This window comes from Mesocricetus auratus, unplaced genomic scaffold (genome assembly GCF_017639785.1).
Source record: "Mesocricetus auratus isolate SY011 unplaced genomic scaffold, BCM_Maur_2.0 Super-Scaffold_100021, whole genome shotgun sequence".
NCBI classification, from domain to species: Eukaryota; Metazoa; Chordata; class Mammalia; order Rodentia; family Cricetidae; genus Mesocricetus; species Mesocricetus auratus.
Window position 1 is genome coordinate 10,533,034 of NW_024429202.1, and position 18,193 is coordinate 10,551,226.

Consider the following 18,193-nt stretch of genomic DNA (forward strand, 5'->3'; position numbering starts at 1 on the left):
GTGAATCTGGGAGGAGTTATAGGGAGAGGCTGTGGATACAACCAAATCTTCCTCAAATATGATCAAAATACACTATATAAAATTCCCAATAAAATACTTTTAAAAGAAAAAAAAGATACTATGGATCTTGGAAATTGTTCTACTTCTTTCTTGTGTGTGTGATGTCTGCCTGTGTGCACCATCGTGTGTGTATGTGTGTGTGCACATGGAAGCCAGAGGTGCATGTTGGACATCTTCTTCAATCTGTCTCCATCTCTCAGGTCCTTGTTCTGGCTTGGGAAGCTCTTACCTGACTGAACCATCTTCCCAGCCCCTGGAATTCTTCTCAAAGACTCCTAACCATAAATTAAATATGAAAGCAGAGAGACTGTTAATTTTTCTGAATAGAGATTCTATGTAAACCTCAGAATAGCTCTAGGGAAGGACTCAAAGTGCCAATGACTTTATTCAGTCATGTCTGGGTTCTAAGTTTGTGACCTGTTAGCTCTATAAGAATCCCTCAGCAATCAGTAGAGATTGCACCGTTATCACCTCCTTTTACTTTGTGGAAACTGAACCACAGGGTGCTTTTTCCCAAGTTTATGTGGGACATGCGCCATAGGCCATGCAAGTCACGGACTGACTTCCACACAACGTCGGGACAGGCTTTTAATCAAGCAGCCTCATCAGCCACGTCACCTGTCTTCTCATGCAAGTGAAGCAAGAATCAGATGACTCAGACCCCCACTACTTCAGTCTTCAGCTTACAGGAGAAGCATGGAGTAGCCAACTCTGTTTGGACAGTGTCTCAAATTTCCATGATCAATATTTTAATTCAGCCTCCAAAACTCACACTTCATTTCTGGGAAATCACCTTTCCCTTCCCTTTGGTAGTCAATGACCTGAGAATGCTTGCTAGACCTGTGCCAAGAATAAAAAACAACACCTTCAACACCAGACTGTACAGCCATATTTGAATGACAACTAGTAATTAAAAGGGCAACGGGTGGCCAAGCTGCTGTGTTTGGGGTGTCCACTTGGGGGTTAATCTGAGGGCTACCATTGGAACTGCAATTCTTTGTCATTTTCTTGGACTGATGAAGGAAGCTGAGTTTGCCCAAAACATTGGTCACCTGCTCCTGTGTGAAATAATTAAATGAGGTTAAAGTTGAGTTAGATTGAACTTGGGGCTGTAGAGATGGCTCAGCAGTTAAGAGCACTGGCTGCTCTTCCAGAGAACCCCAGTTCAACTGTCGACACCCACATGTAGCATGCTAACAATTACCTGTAGCTCCAATTGCAGAGAGTCCATGTCCTTTTCTGGCCTCCACGGACACCAGGCTTAATTATGGTATATAGACATACATGCAGGCAAAACACTGGTAAGACTTAATCGTCTACCTTTCCTGTCTGTCATTCTCTCTCTCTCTCTCTCTCTCTCTCTCTCTCTCTCTCTCTCTCTCTCTCTCTCTCTCTCACTCACACACACACACACACATTTTGGAGTCTAACAACCCATCCTCTTATGCATGCCTCCTCGTAACAAAGCAGAGGCAATAGGTTGGAATATAGTGAAGTTCCCATGGTCCCTGCTAGACACTGCACTTAATACGTGACTCTAGTGATCCATGGTTGTGTGAGCTTTAGGCAAGTTGCTAACCCCTCTGTTTTTAATTTTTTTTAAATCTGGAAAATGAAGAAAAAAAGAATATTCACTTATGTCTTGGTTCTACTTGTACTGCTGTGATAAAGACCAGACCAAAAAGCAAGTTGGGGATAATGGGTTTATTTGACTTATATGTCCTCATCACAGTCGGTCACTCTGGGAAGCCAAGGCATGAACTTAGAGGCAGAAACTGAAGCAGAGACCTTGCAGCGATGCTGCTTACTGGCTCATGATCAACTCCTTTTCTTATACCTCCTAGTGTAGGTAGATAGCTCACATACCAACAGCACTGACCTCTCCCACTTGGGCGTGGTCACAGGAATGTGGGGAGAGGCAGAGATAAAGGTCAAGGAAGGAGGGGTCACACTCTCTCTTGGGGCTGTGGTTGAGGTCGGAGACCAGCAGAGCGCTGACCTCAGTTCTTGGCTTCTTATGTAAGTGATTTCTCCCTCTCTAATGAAGTATCACACGACTTCCCTTCATGGTATACTTGATGTGGCTGATTATCCATCATCACCCTAGGACCACCGGGGTGGCACTGCCCACAATGGACTGAACCCTCCCTCATCATTGCTAACACTGAAAATGCCCCATAGACCTGCCAACAGACCAATCCAGAGGAAGCGTTTTCTTAATTGGGGTTCCCTTTTCTCAGATGGCCCCAGCTTGTAGCAAGATGACAAACACTAACCGTCACAATAGACCCCTTGTAAAACTGGCACACAAGAGCACCATGATCAAAGTGTTACCTTTCCCCTGTTGTTTATCCACAAGAGTGCATATTAACCTTATGGTGTCATTTTTCAAAGTCCCCCAGTCTAAAAATTTCAACACTTTAAAAGAGTCCAATTTCCGTTTAAAAATCTAATGTCTTAGCCAGGAGCGGTGGTGCACACCTTTAATTACAGCACATGGGAGGCTGAGACAGATCCTAGAGTTTGAGGCTAGCCTGGTCTACAGAGTCAGTTCTAGCACAGCTAGAGCTACATAGAAAAATTGTTTTGAAAACAATCCCTTCCAAAAAAAAAGAAAGAAAGAAAGAAAAAGAAAATCAGAACAAAACTCCAAATAAACAAATAAAATCTAATGTCTCAGCTGGGCGTTGGTGGCGCACACCTTTAATCCCAGCACTCGGGAGGCAGAGGCAGGCAAATCTCTGAGAGTTCGAGGCCAGCCTGGTCTACAGAGAGAGTTCCAGGACAGCCTCCAAAACAATACAGAGAAACCCTGTCTTGAAAAACAAAAACAAAAACAAAAAAACTAGAAATAAAACTCTAATGTCTCTTTGAAAGTCTGAAGTCTCACAACTGTGGGCTCCTGTAAAACTGGAAAATAGTGAAATATGTTTATTCCAAGAGGGAAGAACCAGGGCACAATTACAATGAAAATCAAAGCAGTATAAGTCAAATCCTTTAGCTCAGTCTACAGCATCTGGGACTCATGATCTTCTGGGCTCCATTTCCCCATCTCTGCCATCTAAACACATAGTTTGTCTCATGGACTCGGGGCAGCATCACTCAACAGCTGCTGCTGTCCTTGGCGATCATCCCAGTCTTGGCTCCTCCCACACTGGGGTCTTCCCTGAAGCTGAGGCGGCACCTTTACCCCTGGCCTCCTTTCAGGAACAGCAACGCCCCCGCATCGTGTCTCAGCCTCACCCTGATCTCCAGTCGTGGGGTTTGCATCCCAAATAAGGCTGCACCTTTACTGGCGGCTTCTCCTGAACTCTGTTTAGGGTCTCTAACCCTGTCCCAGCTGCTCTCTCTGACACCTTTAATCTTGCCGTTTTCATTCTACCCAAACCCATACATGTTAACAATTTTATTGTGTTTGGACCCCTCTGGACTACAGCTCTGTGTGTTGACCCTAAGGAAATACTCCGAGAAGATTTTTTTTTCCAAAGTGATGTCCATCTCTCCACCAGCTGGTCTCTCAGCCCCAGCTGTCCAGGGTCAATGGTCTCAGTAAAGCAATGGTCACTTCAATGGTCCTGGTCTTGAGAGTCATGGCTCACTGTTCAGTCACAGCTGACCAGAGACCGCAGTTGTTTTTGTTGTTGTTGTTTTGGTTTTGTTTTTTGAGACAGGGTTTCTCTGTGACTTTAGAGACTGTCCTGGAACTAGCTCTTGTAGACCAGGCTGGTCTCAAACTCACAGAGATCCGCCTGCCTCTGCCTCCCAAGTGCTGGGATTGGGAGGCATGAGCCATCATCGCCCGGCGAAACCACAGTTTTTTAAAGTCAAAAATACCATACAAATGGCCCTGTCTTAGGATTTCTATTGCTGTGATAAAACACCATAACCATAAACAACTTGGAGAGGAGAAGATTAAATTAATTTCATTTATAACTCCGCCTTCCCACAGAACAACCACAAAGCTTCGAATACTTTACACCACTTCATCCCAAAACCCCAAATACACCCACAATCCTAACGACACACGTCCACAGTCCCCTGAACCACATGGTCAGGTTGATTGCAACAATAACTCAGTTTTGGATTTTTAGAGGATTTAAACAAGGTTGCATACATAAGGGTACATAGTAGGGGATCAATAGATGTCATTGAATACAGTAGTAGATTTGGCAACCAATTCCTGTGTTCCTCTCCTAGAGGGTCGTGTATATTAAGCTTTGCCTCTCACTGAGATTTTGCTACCTGGTGAAGAAATGCCCAACGTAAACAGGAAAGGTGTGAGATATATGTGGGGGTTGGGGGGCCAACATCTCAAGGCATATGATATCCCCTCAGACACTGCATAGCTATCTCTGTCGTTATGTAAAGCCTGTTCAGTTTGTTCCTCTGCTCCAAGTGCCAGCCTTCTCAACAGCTGACCCTGTTTACTTCTTTTCTTCTTGGCTCCTGCCTTGGCAACGTGTGCCCAGAGCCCAGATGAGAACCTTACCATGAGACTCCAGCTGCTAGCTGGGTTAAAGACAACTCTGGACAGCTGAAGACTCAGCATGGACTGAAAATTGGAACTCTGTCCCAGCTAAGAAAATTCAAACAAGTAATATGTGTTCATTGTACACAGTGGTAAGTTCCATAATGACATTTTAAGATACTTTTAAAGTATGCATGTATGTGTATGTGCATATGGGTGCAGGTACCCACAGAGGCCAGAAGAGGGCATTGTGTCCCTGAGATGCTGTTGCAGGTGACTGTGAGTGGGCTGCTTGAAATGGACACTGGGTACTGGACTTGAGTCCTCTGGAAGAACAGTATGCACTTGCAGACAGACGTTTCTGTCCTGCCCAGTCCTGCAGCCCCAAATAAACACGCAGAGGCTTATATTAACTATAAACTGTTTGGCCTATTCTATTGCTCAGGCTTATTACTAACAAACTCTTACAATTTAAATTAACCCATAATTCTTACCTGTGTTTAGCCATGTTGCTTGGTACCTTTTCTCAGTTAAGACCTTCTCATCTTGCTTCTTCTGCATCTGGTTAGCAACTCACTCTCTGCATTCCCTCTTCCCAGAATTCTCCTAGTCTGGTAGCCCTACCTAAACTTCCTGCCTGGCCACTGGCCAATCAGCATTTTATTAAACCAATACCAGTAACACATCTTACAGTGTAAAAGAGCATTGTCACACAACCTGCACTCTTAACTGCTGAACCATGATCTAGTCCCAATGATGGCATTCAGTCAAGCTAATCATGCACTTTGACCACATTCACCCCTTACCCTGTTCTTCCTCCCACCCACTCTGCCCGGAAGCTTCTCCCTTCCTTTCGCCAAACAGCCTCCATTCTCTCTCTCTCTCTCTCTCTCTCTCTCTCTCTCTCTCTCTCTCTCTCTCTCTCTCTCTCTCTCTCTCTCTCTCTCTCTGTGTGTGTGTGTGTGTGTGAAATCTAGGAGATGTTCGTCTTGTCCTGGGTCAGGCTTAGCTTTCATAACACAGCCATCCCTACTTTCACATGTTTCTGCCCCAAACGACACAAATCACACTCTTCCTGGGGGCTGAATGCAACTCTTCAACAAGAGAGTTTGGCAATGGAAAAGGGAGAATTCAAATCAATCGTTGTACAGTCTCACTCATGGAGAAAGCTTGTTCTCATGAAACATGGGAGGCTTCCGTTCTGCTCCCTTAAACACCTTCCAGAAACCTGTTTGGAAAGGCAGGGGGATGGCAGTATGCCTGCATGGTTCAGGTAAGGGGGTGGGGCAGAGTGGGCCATCTCTTCGGGGCCGCCTTTAGCTTTGGTTGGTTACACAAATTAGCTTTTGTTAATGAAGGAGGAAATAAAAGGCAGCAGGGAGATATTCCTCATCATATATATATATGATGAGGAATATATATATATATTCCTCCCACCTGCAAATTCCCTATGCACTGTGTGTGTGTGTGTTTCCTGACTCGTCCCTGCCAAGATCATAATGTCGCGGTGGAAGGAAGTGGGAGGGAGATTCCTTCATTCCGCAGCCTGGGATTCCATCCTGTTAAGGTGACCCAAGTTACAACACTTCGGGTTGTCCACCTGGGACCCCCCTCGGCCTCCACCCTGCTGCTCTGAGAACCACTAAGGAGGCACATCCTCTAAGGTCCACCAGGTGGCGGTCAAGCTTCAGGAGACGCAAACAGGATGCGCTGGAGCCGACACAATTGAGGCCAGCTGTCACTCATTAGCCCAGCTGGAGATGCCCCCGAGGACAGTGATTCAGACAGCTGTGAAACAGCTCCCGGGGCATGGGAAAAACACTCACGGTTCCAGAAAATAAAGCTGCAAATGGATGTAACCATTTCCTCAGTTAATCAAAATCAAACACTTCTTTCCACAGCTACGGGGACAGGAGGCGGGTGCTGATTGGCAGGATGGGGACAGAACATGGCACTCATCAAAACCGCTCCCAAAGAGGCCAAGCATGAAGACATTCTTGGAGTCTGTTGTCCGGTGCTGTCGGAAGTGGGCTGTGACAGCAATCTCTGCTGGCCTTGCCCAACCGGTTCCTGCTGCCTTTCATGCTGAGATTCCTGGGGGTGGTTATGTTTATTCTGTAATGGCTGCCAGCATACTTCACTTGGCTCTGAGTTAAAGAATAAAAGCCCTGGGACGGGAACAGGTTCCCGAAGCTCCTGCCCAGTCCCATTTGTGACCGAGGGGACCTGTCTTGGACACTCTTCCTTCTCAGTTTACCAAGGGTTGCGATAGGAGTCAATAAAATCACTGGCTTCCTCAAATCCCTCCCGCAGCCTTTCTGGAAGGGTGGACTGTGTCACTTCTGTTTTTAGCTTTGCCGTTGGTTCTGTAAACAGGATTTTGGCTATGAGGAAAGAGTCTCACGACTGGGTCCCTTCGTGGTCACCGCGATACCTGCAGTGGCCTTTGGAAATAAATAGGTGTTTGCTCTGAGTGGACTTCAGCCATCGGGGCCATCTGCCCTCTTCTTGTGGCCTTTGCCCACTCCAGAAGCACAGGGAGCAGGACCCTTACCAACTTCCTCTCCTTCTAGAATGTGCTAGAAGGTTAGGGTTAGGACATGAGGGATCTAGTTTTAGCCAACTGAATCACATATGTTGGAACAGACAAGAATAGATTTGTTACATGGATATTTAGGTTCTGATGGCTTTGCTTCGAGGACCCTGGTTTGTTTATTTATTTATTTGTTTGTTTGTTTATATTTATTGGCTCAGGACCCTGTTTTTAAACTCCTGGCATGGCATTGGCCACCACAATGCTCCTGGGAATGTGGAAGGTGTGACAAAAGCTGCCGGCCCCACCTGAGCTCAGCTGTGAGCCTCTCCATATCTGGAAATAGAAGGTCTCACTGGGTGTTTGGGGAGTGGGATTGGGTTCCAGCTGATATGAGGAAACCTGACAGACAAATGGAAAACTTACACGAAGACAGTTCGGTAAATCATTAGCTATTTTATTATCGGGAAGGAAAGCATCACTGACATGTTAGTAGGACATGGTTTAAACTCTGAGTTAAAATTCGAGATACCCATGGCATCTGATTGCAATAGAAATGCCATTTCTGTTGTCTTTAAAAATAATCAAGAAATAGATGTCTGCTCTAAGCTCCTCCCTTGTGGACGCTGAAGGAACCAGGCTTCTATTGGCCTGGGTCACTGGTTTTCTCTTTGGGGTGCAAGCGTCCCTTATCATGGCACCTCTACGTGCCACAGATAAAACGCTTAATCTCTGCATAAACAGCTCATGTAATTTTCTTCTGTCTTCCTAACTGGCTGCGACTTTCTGCTCCACTCACCTGGGATTAACTCCTCCGTGTCTCCCTCCTCCCTGACTGGCTGTTGTATTCTTTCTTATCTCCGTGTACATTTTCTCCTGACACAGACCTCTCTGGGGGGCTCTGCACAAATCACAAAAGCCTCTGGCTTCCCATGCATTTCTTCACTTCCTCCTTTCTTGACCTACACCCTGGGAGATGCTGGATGACGCTTAGAGTAGTCCCTGAGAACATCGCTGTGTATTGATCCTGTGGTCTTGGATCCTCCAACTTCACAACCCCCAAAACATTAGCATAGATCTTGCAAGAAACTGCCTTGATGGAAAGCCCATTAAGGGAAGAAAGTTGGAGCCCTTGGAATTTACTTTACACAATAAAAGGCATGGAGAATGCTGCCAGCAGGGTGCACTCTCTTAGCAAAGTGAACAGGCTTCTGTTGGCATCTGAGTCACTGAACACTCTCTGCCAGTCAGTGCCCCTTGCTGCTGCAGAACTGGGTGCAGGCTCTGGCTTTCACACAGTGAACAGATCCGTGTGCTTCCATCTGTTACAGTTTTGTGTACTACATTATTTTATAGTAAAGGTCAATGTGGACTTGTGAGCAGAAAACCCACTAAGTGCTCCTCCGAATTTTGTCACATAGATTTTCTGGGGGATATGTATGTGTAAGTACCCTCAAAGTCAAGAGGAGGCCAACAGACTCCCCTCAGCTGGAGCTACAGGTGGTGATGAGCCGTCCAACATGGGTGCTAGGAACAGAACTTGGGATTCCTCTGTAGGAGTTGCGTACATTCTGAACCACCCAGCCATATCTCCAGCCGCCTTTTCTGGAAACCAATGCTGTGCCTTGAAAGACTGAGGGCCTCTGTGTGTGTTAATGTTGGTGCGGATGTGCACATGTCTGTCCCGAGATCAATGGCCCCCTGCTGAATCTTGCATTTACAAACTAGCAAACTTCCTTTAGGGAATTTTAAAGAATGAGTGATTCATTTGGGGCAGAGATGTGGCAGTTCTCAGGAAAACAGCTGTCCATGTCTGCCTGTGGATTTGGGTGTACACGTGTGTTCATAGGAGCCTATGTGTGTATATGTGCATGTGCATGCCTGTGCACACATGTTCCTGCATGCCTCTGTCGGTTTATGGGGGTCTGTGTATGAATTTGTGTGTGCATTAGAGTTTGTGGTCATGCGCACCGGCGACAGGGGAACGTGTCCCTGTGAATGAAGGCAGGCAGAGGGCCAGATCCACATCCTATGGAATTCAGCTGCAAGTTCCTGCTATTATGCCGTTATGGAGGTTCCCTTCACAAGGTCAAGCCCAATGGCTCCCAAGGGGCACCAACGAAGTGGGCCAAAGTTCAGTGTTCCTTGGACCTTGGCGTTCTTGAGAAGCCCGGCCCCTGCCTCCCCTGGAGCTGTGCCTCCCTGATGCCAAGGCTGCCCTGCCATACGGTACAATGCTCCTGCCTCAGAGCTCCTTAACCTAAGTCAGGGAGCTGAATCAGCCCCAGTCATTCCTTCTCCAACCCAAGGATGCCTCATCTTAGCCTCATCTGTTCTCTCTCTCTCTGCTGAACTCTGCCCTGCTTTGGAGACTCCCGGAGAACTCATCCACATTTGCGTGCTAAGATTCATTTTCCGTAAGGACTTTAAGTAACAGACACTAAGTGGGGACTTGGGTAGAAATGGAGCACAGTGGATGGGACCTTCCTCTACGAAGGACGGCAACGTGGAACTGAAGCTTAGAACTAAAAGGAAGAGATTTTAAAGTGCTTGAAAATATTTAAGATAAAACTTTCAGGTCAATGAGTGACCGTTAGAGTTCAGACTCCTCTCCCCCGTCTTCCCAATGAAGGGCGTTCAGAAGCCTTAAAACCCAACAGGGCCCATCCACCCCCGAAGAGCCTGCTGTTTGTTATTGAATGAGAAATGTCCTCGATAGGCTCCTGTATTTGAACCCTTGTCCCGCTCCCCACCCCACTGCTGGTGCTGTTTGGGAAGGTTATGGAACCTTTAGGAGGCAGAGCCTGTTTAGAGGAAGTGTGTCACTGGGGGGAGGGCTGTGAGTGTTCATAACCTTGTCCCACTCCCTGTTCTTTATTCCCAGACTACTGAGGCAGGGAGATGGGCTGGCGTCATGCACCACAGCTGTGCTTTCCCCGCCACAACGGACTGCATTCTGAAGTACAAGCCCAAACAAACCGTGACTCCCTTAAGTTGCTTCCGACTCAGCATCCTCCTACAGCAATGAGAAATGAACTCAGACGCTGTCCTTACCGCCACTGTCCCTTTGAGATTACTCTTGGATATGAGCTGCGTGATTGCTCTTGATACTGAAGTGGTGAGCTCTAACATGGCTGTAGTTTTAATAAATATCTGCATTTTTGAGAGACACATGTATAAAAACCACACAGGTATAAATTTATGAACAATCTGATCCTTGGGAGGAGCTCTGCCATTTGCCTCTCAAAGCCAAGTGTGGCTGGGAGCACAGAAGAGTCTAGAGTATACTTTTTCTCCAGAAGCCTTCCAAGTGGGCTGTAATGAACACAGATCAGACCATAGACATTCTGAATGTATATTGGCCTGGGAACTGACAAGACCGGGAACAGGTAGCAACAGCAAGCTATACAGCACATCCAGGGCCATCATCTCCACTGTCACGAGGATGTCACAGCGGCAATAGTAAAGAATGTACATGCTACACAATCATTAAAATCTATTCTATAACGCACAGAAAGTACCTGGTTAAAGCTGATACATGTAAGACAGATGTGGAGTCTGCATTCAGTGCAATATACCAAACTTGTCAATAACTGGGTATACTATATACATACACATGCATTGCTTTCGAAACGTTGAACAAAACTAACATGCAGTGCCTCTCTGACAAACCATGAGAGATGAATCCTTACTTGAGTCTGACAGCGTTGCTGTCACGTTTCCTCTGTGTGCTTATCCTGCTTTGCTCAGGCCCTGACATGCAAAGGTTCATACGCATGTCCTTGTCATGAGGACATGTGTCTCCTTGGGTACGTAGCTTGCAAATATTACCATCCAGCCAGAGGCATCCTCATGGCATGGTTCCCTTCCTGCTTCTCCTCTGTCTTGGATTCTATCCTTTTGCTGGGAAGTATCAGCAATGTGCTAAGCTCGCCCCCTGTGACTTCATTTCATTGTCCATTTTTGAGCCATACATTTTCATTCTCTGCACTGTGATATCTGAGTGATCATATTAGATCTTGATGTAGGAACCTCAAAATGTGCTCATTAATGTTTTCTACATTATTCTCCCTTCTTTCTTTCCTACCTTCCTCCTTCCTTCCTCCCACCCTTTCTTTTTTCCTTGAATTCATTGAACTCCTGAGTACTAACTTCTTATACTTATCTTTGTGTCAATGGCAGGGGCGTTGGGGTGATGAAAAACTCTCTTCAAAATTCTATTTTACAATACATATAGAAAAGTTGGGTCTTAAGGGAGTTTCTTTTAAATACTATACATATTTGGCATTACAAGAGGGATGGGGAGGACAAAAATAAACATGGAAATTGCTTTTAGTCTGTCTTTACAGAAGAAAGCATCCTCGCTACTGAGTGTCTTCAGCATCTGCTCCCAGCAAGCAGTCTGCAGAGAGAACACTTTACCCATAGATGTGGATGGGTCCCTTTTTCTCGGCACATGCCCTGTTTCTGAGAGGTCCTGCGGATTTGGCTTTGTCTGGTCCTAGTTGAGCAGCGAGTAAGCACTAGATGAATTTTCCACGGATGAACTGGTTGTTTCTGGGGTGGAAACGTTATATGTTCCTGCAAAAAAAAAGTCAAAGCAGCGTTTCAGCCTTCAAGACAAGCTTTCATGCACTTTGGGGTGCAAAATCTTCTAAAGAACCAAGATGAGCTCTGGTCCAGCAGCCACGCCTGGGAACCAACCCAGGCCTGCCCTCCTCCCTAACCCAGCGAGCCAGAGAACAAACGACAGAAGTGCTGTCCTCAAGCATGCGTGGCAGCCACCAAGCATTAACTACTCCACAACACACCAGCAGCCAGATTTCCACACAGGACAGGAAGACATCACCGTGGGCAGCCTCTCCCTAAGCGCCCACATGCATGGACCTGGGGACTTCTGCACGAGGAAAACTTCCTGGTCCCCTCGTTTATCTTGACTTGGGGAAGTTTGTAGGAGGAGCTAACCATTGAGCTGAAGGTCCATAGAGGGAAGACAAGGAGAGAGAAGGATGGCTAAAGGGAGAGAGAGGCAGGGTGGGAAGGAGCGACAGATACCAATACCAGCAGAGCGGGAGGACAGCTGGTGGAGCCGCTCAGCTCTAGGTGGGCAGGCACTGCGCAGGTGTGGGGGGGGGGATACAGAGCACACGCCGGGAGAGGGAAGGGCCGAAGTGACTACCCTACCATCAGGATGATGAACTGGCACTGCTAACGGGCTTTCCATCATTGCTTGGGGGGACCTTTGGGGTTGCTGACAACATAAACCAAAGTTACAGTGATTAGCCCTCCCCCGCCCCCGCCCCGAAAAAAAAAACGTATCCAGAGCTGATGGCCCATGCAAGAGTATCCAACAGCAGTGACTCGGAATCTCAGGCCCTGACACCCCAGGAACAAAGTCCACCTCCCAAGTTAGACCTGGATCGTTCACAAATAGAGCGTATTCTGCTGGCCTCATATTTTGCAAAGCTCGGATTCAGTAGATTAGTTAAACAATTTCTGTTCACTTCGTCGGAGATGCTCAATATGCAGGAAGTCCAGTAGTTCTAGTGTTCCAGAGACTTGGTAATTTCATGCAAGGTCAAGTTAGTGACATGCAAAGTGACAAGTGACAATTGTGTGGTCTCTGGAGTGATTCCCCAATTCGCCACTATATCCAGTGGGGATTTGGTTTCCATCGATTTCTCGGAGCATGTAGGTTCAGATATATTAGACAGCAAATGTGTGACAGTCATGGTCCGGAAGTCGACACCGTCTGTGTTTGCATTTGTGAGCTCTATCTGGCTTTGAAGAGATGAACATGGGGCTGGGAGGTGGCTCAGTGGTAGAGTGCCTGTTTAGCACACTCGAGAACCTGGGTTTGATCCCCAACACCGAGAAAAACAAAAAATGGAAAGGGGAGGAGTTTGGGTGGCCATTTCTTTGTTGGAGGGGCAGTGTGGCAGGAATGATCTGTGAGGGACAGTGTAACAGGACTGCTCCATGGGGGTGGTGTGCTGGGACTGTCCTATGGGGCAGAAGTGTGATGGGACTGTCCTGCTAGGGCCATGTGATGGGACTGTGCTGTGGGAGGCAGGGTTGGGACCTGATTCACATTCTGATAAGCTGAGACCGGTTCTGAATTCATTAACACCATTTTCTATTTCTCAGGCAGAACTTATGATTATCCAATAGAATAGCTTGGAAGATGCCTCACGTATGTATACCCAGTTTGTAAATGTCAATGTATACACAGTCTGTAAATGTCTATGTATAAAAATTGCTCTATAAGTGGGAGGAACATTACTGAGGTGAATCCTATAACCAAAATTTCCACATTTATTCTTTGACTAACACAGAAAATTGATGTCTCTACTATTAGTATGGTAAAAAGAAATCTGTGTTGGACAATCCAAGAACTTATACTGTTTATATTTGATAGACGGATCTTTGAGGCCTGTCAAGAGTCTAAATATCTCTTCATGAGTCTATATTAGTTGCCCGTCTAGAGTAGCTGCCCTTCTTCAGAAAGCTCCTGGGTGCTTGTGACCATATAAGCAAATTCCTGGACTCAATCTGTGACCTGAACACAGATATTTAGGCCCCTTCATGGAGTGGGGGATAGAAGTAGGGGGGATAGTTCAAGGCCAGTTTGATCTGGTCCACCCGGGTGTATCTAGTAGTCACTACATACCTGTTTTACCAAAAAGATTATTAAATCTTCTGGATATTGGAGAGCTCATGGAAAACACGGGTGTGGATGAACCTAGGGATGTTGACTAGAAGAGAGAGGGGAAAAGACAGTCACAAAGCAAGTCTGGGAGAACATGGCTATTTGGACTGTGGGTTGGGGGCCCTTGGCTACCTTCTAGTGGTCTCTTTCCTACGTTTCTTATCCTATCCCTTGGGCCGAGTGATGGGCTCTGAACTGAATAAGTAGTTTGCAAATATGTATGAGTTATGTTCTCTCTTCCTCTTCCCCTTCCCACCTCTACTCTCCCCCCTCTCCCTCCCTTCCTTCCTTTCCCCTTCTCTCCTTCTCTTTGCCCCTTCCTTTCTTCTTTCTTCTTTTTTCCCTTCCTTCCTGCTTCCTTGCATACATCCTTTTCTCCCCTCCCCTTCCCTCTCTCTGTTTTGCTTTTCTTTGCTAAGGAACCAGTTTAGCTCTTTTTACACACTAATCACAAGCTAAGTTGTATCCTTGCTTAAATGCATGTCTTACTGTTTTGTAGACTTTTTTTTTTTTTTACTTTTCCTTTAACCTTACCGTTAGTGTTTTTCTAGTATACCTAGGCATTTAAAATTTGGCATATGTATGAAATATAAAAGAGCCAATCATATTCAAGGACAATAGTTATACTCTAAAAGAATTAAAGAGTAAATTTATTTTATTATTTCTTACATTGTATTTTTTTCTAATTTCTTGAATTCTACCCAGAAGCTTCTCACTGAGAATTTGATTTTCATCTAAAGGTCTCTATAATGTTGCTGTGGTTTTTGGTTTTGAGACAGGGTCTCCCTATCTCCCTAGTAACACCTAGCTGCCCTGGTGTTACTTGCTAAGTAGCCAAGGCTAGTCTCCAACTCAATGGAGATCCTACTGAGTGCTGAGAGTACAAATACCCACCACTGCTCTCACTTAGATGTCACCTTCAGATTATGTACCATAGAAAACTGTGTAGTCACATCTTAAAGAGATGTTCATGGCACGTTGAACCAGAAAATTGTGGCGAGAAGCAATAATCATTAGATAATCTATGCTGGAATTAGTCACAAGCAGAGGCGTTTGTTTATATTTTTATCCAACTGATCACAATCCCAAGGTAAGAGTTAGTCTATTTCCTTGTATTGCATTAATGGAGTCCATGAGGGTATGCAACAGGAAGTCTCTTCAGAACCAGGCTTACCTTTGAGTGCTGAGAAGACCATCTTGACAATGAAAACTTATGCAGCAAAGCTTCCTGCACCTACATTGTTTGAAAGAAACCAGTGTCAATTCAATAAACTTTGTTCTGGGCATGTTAGACACTGCCAGAAACATGAAATTGTCATTATTCCTACCTTCTGATCCCAGAGGCAGCCAAAGAGTAAAATGAAGAGCCCCTGTGGAAAGGAACAAGGACTGCATTTTAATGGTACACCATCACCCAGTTCCACAGAAAAAACTACAAAGCAGGTGTTGACTCTGTGTCACCTCTTTCCACATTTGAGTACATGTGATAAGTTCAGGACATGATGACATTAAGTGATACAACAGTTACTCAGCGAGGGGCCTGAAATGGTTGCTGCCAGGGGAATAACCTATTTTCCTCCATCCATGAATGGGATTATGCTAATACATTTTTCTCATCTACATTATTCCTCATTTACCCCTCTAGGTTGTGAAGATAATCATGGGATGAGATATTTCTTCCCATGGAAGCATATCTTGAAAACCAATAGCTAAAAACCTTGGAGCTCATAACACATGATGGTAGGAGTTGGGCTTCATATAGTTTTGTCACAAGCATCCAGGAGCAAGATGCTACCTTATCATTATATTTCTCTTACAGCTCAAAAAACAAACTGGCCTCCACTGTAAGTGACTACATACTACAGGAGAGCAAAGAAATGTCTTCACCTGAACACTACCAAAAAGACCGGCACATACAGGGCATTCATTCTTCAACATATCTTTCCGGAGGAACTATGTGGTATCCAGCATTCATTTCCTGTAACTGGATTTTGAGAACCTTCCTCGGACCAAAGTCCTTATTAGACACTAGAGAGGGGGATTCAGTGACCAACAGGAACCCTGATCTCACAAAGCCAGAGCTTGCTGATGTTCGGCAGAGACTAAATGGAGCCAGGACCCGACTTAGTGACAGTGCCATTCTTACTTAAGAGATAAGACTAGGGCAAGATTATCTTGAGTAAACAGAATCAGTTAGTTTAGAATGGTGACTTTCCTCCTAATTGTACTATGGGGGCGTTTGGAACCAAGTTATAACACAGGTGATAAAAGGTTCAAGGTTCCATGGAGGCAGAGGACTGTGTCCCTTTGTCTCACTGAGTGCTTGTAATTAATGCTTTCCGAAGCTTAGGTCTCCTGTGCATTCAAATCCTTCCCCGTTCCTCCTCATGTTTGTGTTTCTATCATTAGCTCATCCCACGAGAACAGACATTTCCTGGGATCCCGGTGCTTGGATGGACGGCTTACCTGGAAGGCGTTGAGGAGGGTGAATATGATGTGGAACACAGCATTACTCCCCTGGATCACTGTGGCAAGACCGAAACCCCAAGTGAGCCCCAGGAGCGGCGTGAGGACCCCGATGCTCTTGCTGATCTGGAACAGGCTGCTCTTCTCCTGCTTGCCTGGCTTGTCCCCGATGGAAGGCCTCAGGATCTTGGTGATGACCACGACTGTGATGCTCACGTTCACCACCACAATGATCAAGGCTGGGATGGCGAAAGCCAGCAGGGCTCTGGTGTCCTCCCAGTTGAGCCAACATGCGTTCTTCCTCATGTAGACTTCCTGCGGCTGGGTAACCCCCACCGTGATGGATGAGATAATGAGAGGGCAGCCATAGCCTAGGGAAAAGGCAATGGCTTTCTGGGTGGACTTGCCTGCGTCATGCAGGATGAAAATCAGACGGTAGAAGAGCATGAGGCCCAGGGTTAGCATCCAGAAGAAGACACTGAGGTAGAAGAAGTGAATGAAGAAGGTGGCCGCCACGCAGGCTGTTTCGTTGAGTGGGTAGTGACCATCATGGATAGCACTAGCCACAATGAACCAGATGTCAGCGATCAGAAGGCAGAGAGCAATGTTGACTATGCAGATGTGGCGCATATAGGAAGTTCGATTCTTGGTCACTGATTTCCACACCATCGCTTCCACAACGATACAGGCCGCTAAGCTGAAGATGGAAAAACCCAACCCGATGTAAGAAATGATATCCAGCAGTACTTTTAGGAGAGATCCTGGATCTGGGGAGTCTGGGGACATGAGGATGGAGAATGACGTCAGGTGGTTACATTTGCAGAACACCCTGTCCTTGTTGTCCCTACCATCATCCTCCACAGTACACCCACTGCCATCCCAGCCCCCTGTGTAGTTGTCAAGGCTGAAGTTCCAGAAGACACACTGTGGCTTGCCACCCAAATGATGGTTGTTCTTAAAAGTCATGGAAATCCTAAATGGCTTGATGATGCTGTGGCTGACGGTGGTTGTCATCACTAAACTGTTGGAAGACGTCTTTTTCTGTGCATCCTTCCCAAGGATGGCTTTCAGAGTTGGGAAAGCCACAGTGACAACAGATGAATCTGGCTGCAAGTTTGCCAGCTGACACTCATCAATGGCAACGTCGCCCCACAGGTCAGAGTCTGCGAAAACAAACTTCTGTTGGTAGACTTGGGGGTGGCCACGTTTTATTACCATGCTCTTCATCTGAACATTGGGGTGGAAGAGGAACGGAGGGGTGTTGTCTCCCAGCTGAAGGGCTTTGGTAAACCTTTCCACTGAATGCAGGAACTGAGAGCTCTGGTTGCTCTGTTGCTGTAGTAACTCCTCCCAGGAGTTCAAGGCGGACTTGTCTAAGATAACATTAATGGTAGCAAGCACATCCTGTAGGTGACATGGGGGGGAGGAGCATCAAACCACTTTTTCAATATAAAAGAGACAAAAGAGCATTTCTCTGGGTACTGGTTGGTGTGTATAAGTATGGCAGGGGCAGGGGAGCAGAGAATCTGAGGTACCACAAGCAGAGATCTGTCCCCTGCTTTCTCACAACAGAACACATCAGAGGTGGGGACCATAAGGCCATGGGACTGCAATGAACATTTAGTAACAATGACCATGTTACTAAGGCTGCCTGGGCAGGATCTTATTTCTTGGTTTGTTTGCTTGTTTTTTGTATGTGTATGCGTATTCATGGGTATACATACTTTTGTGTGCATGAAGGTACTGAAGCCAGTGGTTAGCTGCGATTGAATGGTATACGCCAGGGATCCTCCTGCTGCTTCCCCAGCACTGGGGATCAAGCCCTATGCTCAGCTTTTCTACATGGGTTCTGGAGTCTGAACTCAGAGTCTCACGCTTGCTTGGTAAACACTTTACAAACATCTCCGCAGGTTCTTGGTTGACTTGATTTTAAATCGATCACAAGCCCATAAAGGCT

The 18,193-nt window shown here is 46.1% G+C and overlaps 1 protein-coding gene and 1 long non-coding RNA gene across 5 annotated transcripts in view; one reads left to right on the forward strand and one right to left on the reverse strand.

Moving 5' to 3' along the window:
* The first annotated feature begins 4,427 nt into the window (after window positions 1-4,427).
* Window positions 4,428-6,829, forward strand: LOC121133315. Its single transcript, XR_005870146.1, has 2 exons — window positions 4,428-4,680; window positions 6,430-6,829. It is a non-coding gene; the product is annotated as an uncharacterized LOC121133315 (long non-coding RNA).
* A 668-nt stretch (window positions 6,830-7,497) lies between these two features.
* Window positions 7,498-18,193, reverse strand: part of Adgrf5 (adhesion G protein-coupled receptor F5) — a 93,040-nt gene continuing 82,344 nt past the window's right edge. For 3 of the 4 annotated variants that reach the window (XM_040729518.1, XM_040729520.1, XM_040729517.1), the window contains 5 exons: window positions 16,237-17,640; window positions 15,099-15,140; window positions 14,945-15,004; window positions 13,732-13,816; window positions 7,498-11,642 (listed from right to left, as the gene is read on the reverse strand). In XM_040729518.1, the coding sequence (XP_040585452.1) occupies window positions 11,563-11,642; window positions 13,732-13,816; window positions 14,945-15,004; window positions 15,099-15,140; window positions 16,237-17,640 (1,671 nt within the window). In that variant the 3' untranslated portion in view covers window positions 7,498-11,562. Of the gene's footprint in view, window positions 11,643-12,245; window positions 12,313-13,731; window positions 13,817-14,944; window positions 15,005-15,098; window positions 15,141-16,236; window positions 17,641-18,193 lie in introns of all 4 variants that reach the window. The other variant, XM_040729519.1, reaches the window with a different exon arrangement.